At 41.4% G+C, this 12,406-nt stretch overlaps 2 protein-coding genes across 3 annotated transcripts in view; one reads left to right on the top strand and one right to left on the bottom strand.

The window, feature by feature from the left end:
• The window catches only part of METTL15 (methyltransferase like 15), a 178,391-nt gene extending 168,459 nt beyond the window's left edge, over positions 1 to 9,932 (bottom strand). Inside the window, exons 1-2 of one of the 2 annotated variants that reach the window (XM_031941811.1) lie at positions 9,844 to 9,932; positions 3,897 to 4,184 (exon numbers count right to left, since the gene is read on the bottom strand). In XM_031941811.1, the coding sequence (XP_031797671.1) occupies positions 3,897 to 4,166 (270 nt within the window). In that variant the 5' untranslated portion in view covers positions 4,167 to 4,184; positions 9,844 to 9,932. Of the gene's footprint in view, positions 1 to 3,896; positions 4,185 to 7,160; positions 7,803 to 9,843 lie in introns of those variants that run through there. The other variant, XM_003773651.4, reaches the window with a different exon arrangement.
• A 199-nt stretch (positions 9,933 to 10,131) lies between these two features.
• KIF18A (kinesin family member 18A) overlaps positions 10,132 to 12,406 on the top strand; it is a 98,301-nt gene continuing 96,026 nt past the window's right edge. Inside the window, exon 1 of the mRNA XM_012552534.2 lies at positions 10,132 to 10,232. The gene's annotated coding sequence lies outside the window, so the exon portion shown is untranslated. The remainder of the gene's footprint in view (positions 10,233 to 12,406) is intronic.

Raw genomic sequence — 12,406 nt, 5'->3', positions numbered from 1 at the left:
AGCATTAATTTTTATTTGAATACTCCACATCTTTCATTTTATAAAGAAACTGGGGCTCAGAGAAGCTGACCAAAATCATTCAGGTAGTATGCAAAAAAGCCCAATTTCAAGCCCAGGTCTTTACCACCAAATTTAGTACATTACTGCTCTTCTAAAATTTCAGAAAAATTAACTGAGTTCTCTTGAGGTTCTATAAATTAACAGTTAATGAATATTTCTTGGGGGCTTTGTGAGAGTACCGGTGTGAGAGTAGCAAGGGACACAAAAATAGACAAAATCAGTGCTTGCCCTTGAGCAGTTCATAGCCTAATGAAGAAGACAAGTGTAAACAATTGTGTAGAGTGATATATACCATATTAAAGGAAGGTAATAGAAAGAAGGTACTAGTACTGGGGTTAACCAGGAAATGTCTCTTGGAGAGGTGAGTCTTAAAGCCAGGAGGCAGAAGTGAGGAAAGACAGTACTCTAGGCATGGGGACAACTAGTTAAATGGCAAAGAATGGTTGAGGGGACAAAGTCCAGGCTTCTATTATCGTTTCAAGAAGAAGTGAATCCTCAAGAACACTTTGCACAGTTGTAAGACCAGGGGGACTGACCCCCAGAGGCACAATCTCTTATGTTCCAAATGCCATGGTGATGTTCCTCAGCACTTTTGGCTAGAAACACCATGTCAATAAAACCAAACCAAAACAAAAGGCAGCACCCTGTGCTTTAGAATCCTTTTCACAGCTGAGTGGAGGATGAAATGAACATAGGAGACATCTGAGACCCGGGCTTAGCAGAAACATACTGAATGACTCTAGATGGGAGGTGATGAAGACTTCCCCCAGGGATGTAGTTGGGCACATTCTGGAGAAGCCATGAAGGTAGAAATGACAAGACTACCAGAATGGAAAGAGGGCTCAGTGCAGGTGAGAAGTCAAGGATGACAACACAGTTTTAATACCGGGTGACAGGTAAAAAGCAGCAGGGAAGTTCACAAAAAGGGAAGATTTGGGGTCCCCATTTGGAACATGCTCTGTTAGAGATATTTAATGAGAGAGGTGAGGGCTGGATATATACATTTGGCAAGCATCTTCATAATGATGATCACTGAACCCATGGGAACTGATGAGGTCACCAAGAGAAAATCTTTTTATTGGGAGTCTCCAGGCCTAGAATATTCTCCTTCCTCACCTCTGCCTCTAGGCTTCCCTGCTCCCTCAAGGCTCATTGCAAATACCACCTTCAGAAAAAGACTTTTCCTAGCCCACCCCATGATCAGTAATTTTTTTCCATTACCTTACATTTATACTGTATATGTCCCTTCCTGCCATCTCTGGTTTTTCTCATGATTTACCTGCTATAGAAGGCATTCCCAGTCCCCTGACACAACCACCTGAGCCTTCCCCTCTAAGGTGATCTTTCTTCTCCATCCAGTCTCTAGTCTGTTAAACACTTTCTCATTTACATATTGTCTTCCCTATTAGAAAGAAAGCTCCCTGAAAGTAAAAAATCTTTTTTGCCTTTCTTTGTAGATCCAATTATAGACCAATGGGCAAAGATAAAAATACATGGGAATAGTCAATGTTAAAGAAGTTGTGAGAAGATACACACTCTGGTATATTGCTAGTGAAGATGAGAATTAATACAACTGTTTTGTAAAGCAATTTAGAATTATACAAATAAATGACCCAGTAATTTCACAAGCCTTATCATGAAAGAAGTCATTGATAAGAAGACAATCTCCATATACACTTAAATATTTATAGCAACACTTTTTTTGTGACAGTAAAGAACTGGACATAAAGCATATGTTGTTCAATTCAGGAATGACAACAAATTGTGGTACATGGATGTAATGAAATATTACCATGCTATAAGAAGTGAAGAATACAGAGAAACAGAGAAAAATTTACATAAATTAGTCAAGAAGACATATATACAATGACTGCAACAATGTAAATGAAAAGACTCATAAAGGAAATAAAACATGAATGTTGTGAAATTACAATCCACAGCTTGAAAGAAATATGAGGACACTCGCACTTCAATTCTTTGCAGAAGTGGTAAGTTCATAAGGGTTTCTACAGTGCAAATAATTTTAGATTTTTCAATATATTGATGAGAATATTGATGAGTTATGCTGATTTTTTTCCTATTTTCTTTAAAATTATTATTTATTATAAGGGACAGCTCTCTCGGAAGGAATTGAAAACGGATCTGGGGGAAATTACCGCAATATTAACAAAAAAGTTTAGGGAGAAAAGAACATTAAGTTCCTTGAGGGCAGAAAATGTTTTCTGTGTTTTTGCTACTCTTTGTATCCTCTGAATTGAGCCCAATATCTAGTATATTATATTGTAGGCACTTAAGGAAAGCTTGTTGATTGATATCTCACTTTAAGGTTTACAAAATACCTTAATAGAGGCTAAAAATAAAAAATAAAAAAGTTATATGTGACCAAGGGAAAGTACCTTAAAGTCTTTGATCTTTACTTCCCTCATCTGTAAAATGGGATAATAATTTCTGCCCATATTCCTCCACCATTTAAGGACCAAATGTTTCAAGGTTTATAAGGTATTGCATCCAAAAAGCAGCTATTACTTTTATTACATGACATTCCCTTATTATTCCAGAGACAAATACTTATTCATAATAGAAGAGCAAGGCCTCAAGCCAAGTTGGAGACATTACAGGTCATCTCAGAGATGGGAGAATATTACCAAGAGAGGAAAAGAACAAAGAATGAGATCTCTAGCATGGTGATTATTTGGAGAGGATTTAGAATAAAACAGGGACAAAAATCATACAAGATAAGGTTTGATTCAGATTTAATTTGCCTCCATGGAGAGTTATTGAACCTGGCAGGGCCTCAGACTCCCATGATGACGAAATGAAAACTCCATCAAGATTGCCATTAGCTCAATTTTTAAGGAAAGGAAAAGGATCTTTATGGGATCAAAATGGAGAATAAGTTTACTATTTTTAAGTTTTTTGTAACCTAATGAAGCTCTAAAATTAACACCAAAAGTAGTAGCTAACATTTTGTCAATAAGGTAACAACAATTAGGTTATGAAAATATTCACAGTAACTTCATTCAATAATTACATGCAGAGTCCAAAGATTTGAGAAGATCTCACCTTTCACTACTTCAACTGTATAGATTTTATAAAAGTATAAAGAACTATAATGTCATTGAGTTTTAATGAAGACTAAAAAGTACTTTAAGAAATCTAGTTAAATAAGTATTAGTTCTTCCATTCTTCCAAATATCTTTTGCAAAATTACCAACTCAAATTTTGACATTTTTACATTTGCATTTATACTTGTAAATAGTCAAGCTTGTTTCTAGGTGAATACTGGAGTAAAGAATATAAAATTATGTTATTTACATACAAGGAGAGAAAAATAAGGCAAATTACTGTGCTTCAGGTGGTCAAATTTTAGAAACATTAATCATTTCATTGCATACATTTTATGCTAGCAAGCAGTTCATAAATATTTTCTGATCAACAATCAACAAAGTTTGACTAAAAAAATGACTCTCTAAATATTAAATAAAATTAAAATTGGATGGCTTCTTTACAGTAGCTGACATATGAAAAAGAATAATGAGTAGACTTAGCTTGGGCTACATATGCCAAAAAGGCAGGAAGTATTAGTTAATAGATTTAAAACAAGTCATCTTTAGCTGAAATTAGTTGTGTCTATTGTAAAAAGCCAACTTTCCAAAAGGAAAGAGATAATTATCAAGATATAGAAATTATAGAAGAACTTTCTAGAAAAAAATTATATTGAACTTGCTGTCCTAAAACAAATGTTTATATATGATACAAATTCTAACATTTGTCTTTCAAACACAATTTGGACATCCTCCAAATAATCAACTCTACAAGGAAACCAGTTAACTCACCTGCCCTGGTTGTGGTGCTAAGCAATCAATAACTTCGTTGACCATCACTGGTATGTGTAATTGTTTCATAGTTTCAAGATTTCCACTTTGAGAATGATGCATTTCCTGATCTTTGGAAACACTTGCATGCTCTTCATCTTTAAGTTCATTGTACCTGCTGACTGAAGAATGCATTTCTTTGGGGCATCTGCCGATATTAAGTATGCCCGTTCCAAAATTGTATGGGAAGAATCCTCTGTAGATTCTGCAAAAATACTGATATCGAAGCATACTGAAAGTTCATGTGATCTGGGGGAGGGGGGGAAAAATGATCCAAATTAAAATTGTAATTTAAATAATACTTGCAGAACAAAGTTTAGAATCCTGTCAATTGCTGTATCTTCCAATCAAATTAAAAACTATCAAGAAAGATGATTATGTCAACATTCATTTGAACATCTTAACCAAGAAAAATGTTGAGTCTTCTTATATGGACAAAGAACTTAAACAAAATCCAAAAAGAGTCTAAAAATGCAGGTGTTGGTTGGCTTGTCTAGTAAGCCATCAAAACTGCTAGATATTCTCTAACAATTAAAGATCTGAAAATTAATTACCTAATCATTTTTCTGAAGAATAGTTTTAGAATGTTAATCAAATCTATGAGTATAAAGCAGTTGAATGCAATAGCATAAGAAATACATTTTAATAAAGGTATAATCTATAGCCAAAAAATAATGGATTTCTAGTGGAAGAAAAAAATGAGATGGTCAGATTCCACAAATCTCTCTGTTTGTAAAAAGAATTCTATTTCTAAGTGTATTTTTTTTTTTTATCCTGGTCATTATATTATCAGCCTTGATTTAAAACATTTGTTTGAAAAATGTCAAATATATAATTATCATATAAGCTTAACTGCTTTAATTATCTATAAAAGTTTTGAAATTAAGGGTGGGTTCTTCATTTTTTTGTCTGTTTGCTTGTTTGTTTGGAAGGAGGTAACTTCTTTATTTGCAAAGATCAATTTTATTTTAAAAAGACCAGTAACTCATTATCATTTCAATATTAACAGACTGTATGTTTAAAGTTTTTGAATCATTTCTTTTTATAATTACATTTATATATCAATATTTTACTATATTACAAATTAAATGTGACATACTTTTGAAATACAAAGTAGCAAAATTAATTTGTGTGTGCCTTCCTTGACACCTACAAACTTTCTTAGGTTTTTCTATTCTTTAAAAAATGTTTCTGTGGCACTACTGTTCTCTCAACACTTCGCCCTTTCAGAACCAAACTTCTTTTTCCATCTTTCTACTTCTTCACAGACAACTCACTCCTCAAATTCTTTTAATCATACTTCACTTCATGTTTTCTTATATTTGTCCATTTTTCCTTTTTAATCTGCAGATTATAGCTTCATAGGACAAAAATATTGTTTGGTTTAAAAAACTACAGTTGACATAGAACAAACATAAAACCTATCTCCTAGGTAAAATTCTTCATGTAGTGTAACTATTTTGCCAAATGACGTTAAACATCATTTGAGATACTACTCCCTCATTTCCCCCAAAACAATCAACTACCTAAAATAAGCATCATTGCAAAACACCATATTTTAAAAACTTTAAACTTTTTCAAGTGGAAATAACCAAATTAGGAGAAGCAAAACTTCCTAAAACACAATTTGTGGGACACCTCAATATCCTAACAAGAATTCATAATTCATTCTACTTCCAAAACAATCCAAAAAGATGCATATCTTTTTAAAGAATCATATAATTCATATAATCTATATAATCATAAAAAATCCTTTTAGAAGAAAAAATGATGGATATTAAAAAGGTATTCACCTAAAATTTGCAAAAAAATACTTTAAACCGAAAAACTTTGGTACAACTTAAGTTACCTGAGGAAAAAAAAATTTGATTTAGTTATGCCCAAAGAGAAACAAATCTAAACCGCAAATCAATAAAAACGTAGATTATTCAAATAAAAGTAAATAAAAATAAACACGGGCATGATAAAAATCCTATGTTAACATAGTAAATACTAATAAGAGTCAACAAAAAACGTAGTAAAATCTAGAAACTGGAAAGGCTGTAATAGACATGGATAGGTAGCTCAATGACAATTTAAATATGAAATAGTGCCTTCTATTTTTCAGAAAGCTTTTTAAGAAATAACACCAGCTACTTTCCTCCCGGACAGTAAAATTCCTAACAAACTTTCCCATTTAACACTCTGTACCTACAAATGTGTATGTATGTATGTAGTCAGAATCAGAGGGATCCAGGCCAATCGATATCTGAGAATAAATGCCCTACCCATCCCACCACCATCATTGAGTTTTTGGTTAGATTCTAAGATGTCATCTTCAAAAGAAGAAATATTCCATTGAGCCAGCCAGTCAGGCAAGCTTGGTTTTGGTCCACTGGCCAAGGAGGCACGTGAATAGAGGCATCTAGATTTTAAAAAGAGGGAGCACCGATTAAATAAGGGGATCAAACAAGATTCCCCACTAGTGGAGCAAACCTGAACAAGCGGCGCTAACGCGTCACGGGCCTTCCGGTGCTTTAAAACACCAGGTTTTGTAGACACTATACTGTGCCTTAGGCACAGGGCTGGAAGGTACCAGTATAGAAGGAAGGGCTGGGAGAAAAAAGTGCGAAACACGGCGATGAGAGGGCAGCCGGGTCTGGCTACGTTCGGCTCGGGTTTTCTGTGTTAGGGGCCGGCCCTGGAGTCTGGCGCACATCTCAGGGGGCACTGACCCAGGCGCGGGCTGGTCAGGTCCCCACGGAGCCGCGGGCCAGAGGCCCACACCTGAAGGGAGGACTCCCCAGTCAGAGCGCCGGGCCCGCAAACCTCGCCCCCAGCGGGGGCGGCCCCTTCTCTCCCTTCCTGCGCCTCACACACTCCCGCGGGCCCGTCACGGGGCGGAACGTGGGCTGCCGCCATCCGCCCGAGGGAAACACGAGGCACAGACGCGGGGCTTTCAATTCTGGGAAAGCAGCTTTCAGAGCGGGCGCGCTCGGGAGGGGGGACGCGCTCGGGAGGGGGGGCGCGCTCGGGAGGGGGGGCGCGCTCGGGAGGGGGGGGGGGGCTCGGGGGGGGGGGGGGGGGGGGGGGGGGGGGGGGGGGGGGGGGGGGGGGGGGGGGGGGGGGGGGGGGGGGGGGGGGGGGGGGGGGGGGGGGGGGCGCGCGGCCCGACCCGGCCGCTGCCGTTCCCAGGGAAGATGGTTCCCGAGGGGAGGGAGCCTCGCGGGCTGGGACCTTCCTCACCTGGGCAGGACGGGACGACTTATTTTGAGCTCGGGCTCTGAAGGCCAAGCAGAGCGGCACCCCGACGCGGCCCGCCGGGAGGGGAAGGCGACGCGCACGGACGCGCGGACCCGGCTCCCCCGGCAACCAGCCGCGTCGCCTTTGGTTCCGGGGGCTCGGCGCCGGAGCCGAGGGGCGGCCGCGCACTGGGCGAGCCCGAGGTCCCCGGGACACTCCCCCGGTCCCGTTTTCCCCACAGTCGGTCACGTCGTCTGACCCAAGGCGCTCTCACTCTCTGTTCACAGTTTTTGGGACTCCTGCCCCATTAGGCGGCCGGGGCAAAAGTGGGATGGCAAAGTGACAAAGGGCTTCGGGATCCGGGAAATGTTTGAGGACAGCCGCGCGACAAAGTCTCCCAGGCTAGCGACCCCTCCTCTCCCGAGCGCGCCATTTGGGACCGCACTGCCATAGTCTGGCAAGGAACCTAGGCAGAGAGCCTCTCCTATTTTGCTTTTTAAACCGGCCAGTGCATCAAAAGAATATAAATGCACCTGTTTCCAGGCTAAATGATTCCCCTACCAAACCTCTCATTTAATCTCAAAGTCTCATAAAACCAAGTGACTCATCTATGTATGGTCAGTGCAAATGCATGAAAAATATTTTTAGGATTTTCTCCCATAATGTCCTAGTGTTAGAAAATAGTTTCTCCAGACATTTAAAAATATTTAATCCCTGTTATTTCCACACACCTTGCTTTCTCATCTCTGCTCCTTTATAGAAGTTTTAGGCAAAATCCCACCCTCTTATCATAGGAGTCTTTTTTGATTTCCCTTGATTCCAATGCCTTCCCATTGATTATCTTCCATTTATCATATACATATCTTGTTTATTTTATTTTATCTTGTCCTTTCCACTGTGAGTTCCTCGAAAAGTCGGGTATCTTTTTTTTTTGTTTATTTCCCCAGTACTTACGTCTGTGCTTGGCACAAAGTGCTTAAAAATGTTTGTTAAATGACAAGTTGAATCAGGCTTGGTTTTCTTGTGTAAGGAACGTAACCTAATTGAAGGGGTCATTTCACACTTTAAGAGAAGAATGGCCCATAGTTCTATAGCATTTTACACATTATTTCACTTAGCTAGCCAGTATTGTGTATGAATATACAAAAGAGACATGTTTCCTATTAAGTGTTGGGTTAAATATTCTAATAAAATCTTAAAATGAAAAACTGAACATATTAATATCTTTTTTTTTATTCTTAGGAGATAATTCTATTTTTTCAAACTTGCTGAAAGAATGAACATTTCAAAAGCATTGGTCCTGAAATAACTCACACTCCATACCTCATCCATGACAAGAGCTTCAGAACTTGCTGATCTATGTTATACTTTCCAACCTTGTGAATTTTTTTGATAATAAATAAAGTACCAGTTTAGTCAAAGGGGAAAAAAAAAAAAGAGTTGGGTTAAATTCTGTTTCTTTCTAGCACGAACAGTGACCATGGGCAGTAGGTCTAGTTCTGACCTATCTTCCTACCCCCAATTCTGACTATAATTAGCAAAAGTTATTCATCTGAATTAAGTAGTTTAGTGAAAATATAGGTGCAGATCAAGAAGAGAAAATTTTAATATGGGTCCTATTAGGACACAATTTGCTATGTAGGAAAAAAAACCCAACCTAGACCCATCTACCCACCCCCAATTCTGACTATAATTAGCAAAAGTTATTCATTTGAATTAAGTAGTTTAGTGAAATCATAGGTGCAGATCAAGAAGAGAAAATTTTAATATGGGTCCTATTAGGACACAATTTGCTATGTAGGAAAAAAACCCAATCTAGACCCATCTACCCACCCCCAATTCTGACTATAACTAGCAAAAGTTATTCATCTGAATTAGAAAATTTTAATATGGGTCCTATTAGGACACAATTTGCTATGTAGGAAAAAAACAATTCTGACTATAACTAGCAAAAGTTATTCATCTGAATTAGAAAATTTTAATATGGGTCCTATTAGGACACAATTTGCTATGTAGGAAAAAAAAACCCACCTAATAACCCTTTCATTCATATGACTTTATTGTGGCTGTTTTGCTACTTATAGTCCCTAATAATACACACATGCATCTTAGCAAACAGAGAAAGAAAAGGGTGCCTGTTTGACCACTCAGACGTATTACTAGAAAAATAAAAAACACAAAAAAGGATCGCTTCTAAAATGCCCGAATAATACAAAAACATTAATAGAGGCCAGAATGGCTGCTTAGCTATTTATAAACCCTAATTTTTAAAAAAGGAATAAACGGGGTATATGGCAAGGAGAGCAAGTGACTCGTAAAAAGCACTTTTTCAAAATGATTATCATAATGCTTCCCAGTCTACCCTTTCGGTGTTTTACAAAATTCTCACGGATTTGGAACAATTTGTTCGCTTAGTATCCATTTCAACCCCACTATGAGGTCATCTGTTACCTGACCTAGTACTCAGGCAGCCGCTTCAAACTCCCCCACTTAATTTTTACCCTTTTTTCTTAATCGGTTTGGGGTGACGAGGGCAGTTCGGACCCCCGAACGAGCAGGCGCAGAGGGCCAGGCCCGACTCGGTCAGCGAGCATTTATTTATTGAGAGCCAGGCGCTCTACAAGTCGGGCCTGTCCTAGAGAAGCTCCCAGCTCGACGCGGAAACTAAACGCACACAACTACGTACAAACAACTCAAGTCTGGATCCGCGGCAGCCCCCGTGACTCCTCCCCGGGATGGGGAGGGAAGTTTCCCTTCGGCTCTCGCGTAGCCCTTCAGTGGCAGCTCCGCCTCCAACGGCCGCCGCCGGGCCAGCCCAACCGCCGCCGTTGCCAGGGCGATGCGCCGCGCCGACGGGCTCCCGCTCGGGCCATTCTACCTCGAGGGAGGGCGCGCGCGGCTTCGCGCGGCAGGCGTGATGACGTCGCGCATATGGCAGCCAATGAGGTTTGCCGGAGGAGAGACTGGCGTGTGTTTGAATCTGGAGTGCGGAGTGGGCCCGTGTCAGGAGCCGGCGCGGCGGCGGCGGAGTCCACGGGGTCGGGCGCGGCCTTGGGGAGCGCGGGCGACAGTGGGGTGAGTGAGGGGTAGGGGCGGACGGGCCGGGGCCGGGGGGGCCCGGGGCTGTCGCTGCTCTCCTCCACCTGTCGGGCCCGCCAGCGGAGCCGCGACTGGGGAAGGAGGCGGCGTCCTGCCCCTCCTGGCAGTGGGCACGGAGGAGCTCCTGCCCCCCTGCGGCCTTCCCCCTCTGCGGGCGGGGGCGGGGCCCCGAGTCGGAACCGACTCTCTGGGAGGGAAAATGCCCGCACACCCCACCCCCACCCCCCCACCCCCCCATGCCTCTTCTGCAGACCCCGCCACACACCTGTAGAGCTACCTGGGAGCGCTTCGCTGCGGAGCCGAGTTCGAGTCCCGCCTAAACTCCAGCCGGTTCCCCTCCGAACCTCAACTAAACCGGGGGCAGTGTGAGGATCGGAGGCGGGGCTGCATAGATATGGGAGAGGCAAAGGGAGCGCCTCTGGAGGTTCTAGGGAGACTGCATTTGTAAAGCACCCTGCATACAGTAGGTACTAAATAAATGCTTCCCCGTTGACAGATATGGTGTCAATGCCATGGAACCACCGAGGGCGTATATTGAACCCTAGAGATATGATAATGTTAGAATCCTTACGTCATTAGAGTCGATAGAAACGATGTTTGAACCTTTCAGAGAGTTTACACGTTAGAGTTGGGGAGACTCACGAGTCAGAACGCACAATCCCACTCTCTCAGAGGGGTTCACACTTTTAAGAGATCATACATACGGAGCTCCTGGAGTGAGTGGAGAGGAGGAGAACTAAGATTCAGAGGGAGCTGCAGGTGGCAGAAGACAAGCTGCCAGAGCGCTTGGAACCAAGGAGGGAGAGAGGGCTCTAAGAAAGCTAACGGGCCGCAGGGAAAGAGACAAGACTTGGAAGGAGAAAATAAACGTTTGGATTTTATCAGTTGGCTGTATTTGAGGTGATTATTACTCTGAACTGAAACGAAGGCTGCTTCCAGAACCCCAAGAAATCTGCTCCCACAGAAGGATCATGTTTTAGAAAAGAACACCACAAGAATGCATTTGCATACATAGCAGAATGTATATAATAACATGCAGTTATTAAGTGCGAGCTGCATGACAGGTGAAATGCAAAGTGGCTTCTCACTGAGGGTTAGAGACAAGTAATTGAGGCAGTCTTCCCCCTCTAGGAGGTTACATTCTAATATAACAATAATAAGGTGCAGCCGTAGATTTTAATGTGGCCTCTAAAAACGCCTCATTCAGCCAAAGCGCTTAGTGTGCAAAGTGTCCTGTCGCCATAGAAAGGACCATTCCTTCCCGGAGCCTACCTTCTTCTGGAGTAGAATAAGTAAGGCAGTTGGCGCTTACCCGGGAATGACCTGTGCCAAAGCACCATAATGTCAATTGTCCTGGTGGAAGCCTCGCGGCAATCTTGTAAAATTGGCACTGATAGGTATTCATATACCCATCCTACAGATGAGGACAGGGCTCATTCACATAGATGCCAAGTTCCTTTCCATTACCTATTTGTGTGTGTATGTGTATTTTGAAGTTGTTGTTGGATGTGAGGTAACTCAGAATAAAGTTTTCCCTCCTTCTGGGAGCTGCTGATGTGTCAGTGCTGACCACTTTCTTGCTCATCCAAGTTCCAACTCGGGGGCCCGGGCAAACTTACTGTGTGCTGGTATCTTGCCTGGAGCTCTTAACTTGCTTATCCTCCTGCCAACTGTGTTATGCAACTTTCACTGATGTACCAGATGTTGGGTCCTCTCTGGAGTTTAGTCTAAGAAACTGGACTGGAATGTGTCGGCAACATTATTGTTAAAAATGGATTTTTAAGTCCTTAAGAAGTGTACTTTACCTTTTAGACAGGACTTTCTTTCTATTGGCCTAATGAGGTATATGATTGTTAAACAAGGTGTCTCAAAAGTCTAAGTGCAGTTTTAAACTAGTAGCTTTAGGTCACTGTGTTATCATACCCATATTACAGATGGGATTCCTAAAAGTTCCCTCAACAATAGCATTATGTTTTGCACTATGATGATGGTAAACTTGTTTGTGCACAGATAATGTGGGACTCATTGTAACCTTTCCAGGTAGAAGTGTTACCATCACTAATTCAAGAGGTGTTTTACCAAAATTGTTTGACTTCTGACAAAGATTTAACATTCATTTCTGTCTACAATGTCATACTAATAGTGGTAAG

This window comes from Sarcophilus harrisii, chromosome 6, assembly GCF_902635505.1.
Source record: "Sarcophilus harrisii chromosome 6, mSarHar1.11, whole genome shotgun sequence".
Classification (NCBI taxonomy): domain Eukaryota; kingdom Metazoa; phylum Chordata; class Mammalia; order Dasyuromorphia; family Dasyuridae; genus Sarcophilus; species Sarcophilus harrisii.
The sequence above is the reverse complement of the archived record's forward strand: the minus strand, read 5'-3'. Positions and strand labels throughout refer to the sequence as shown.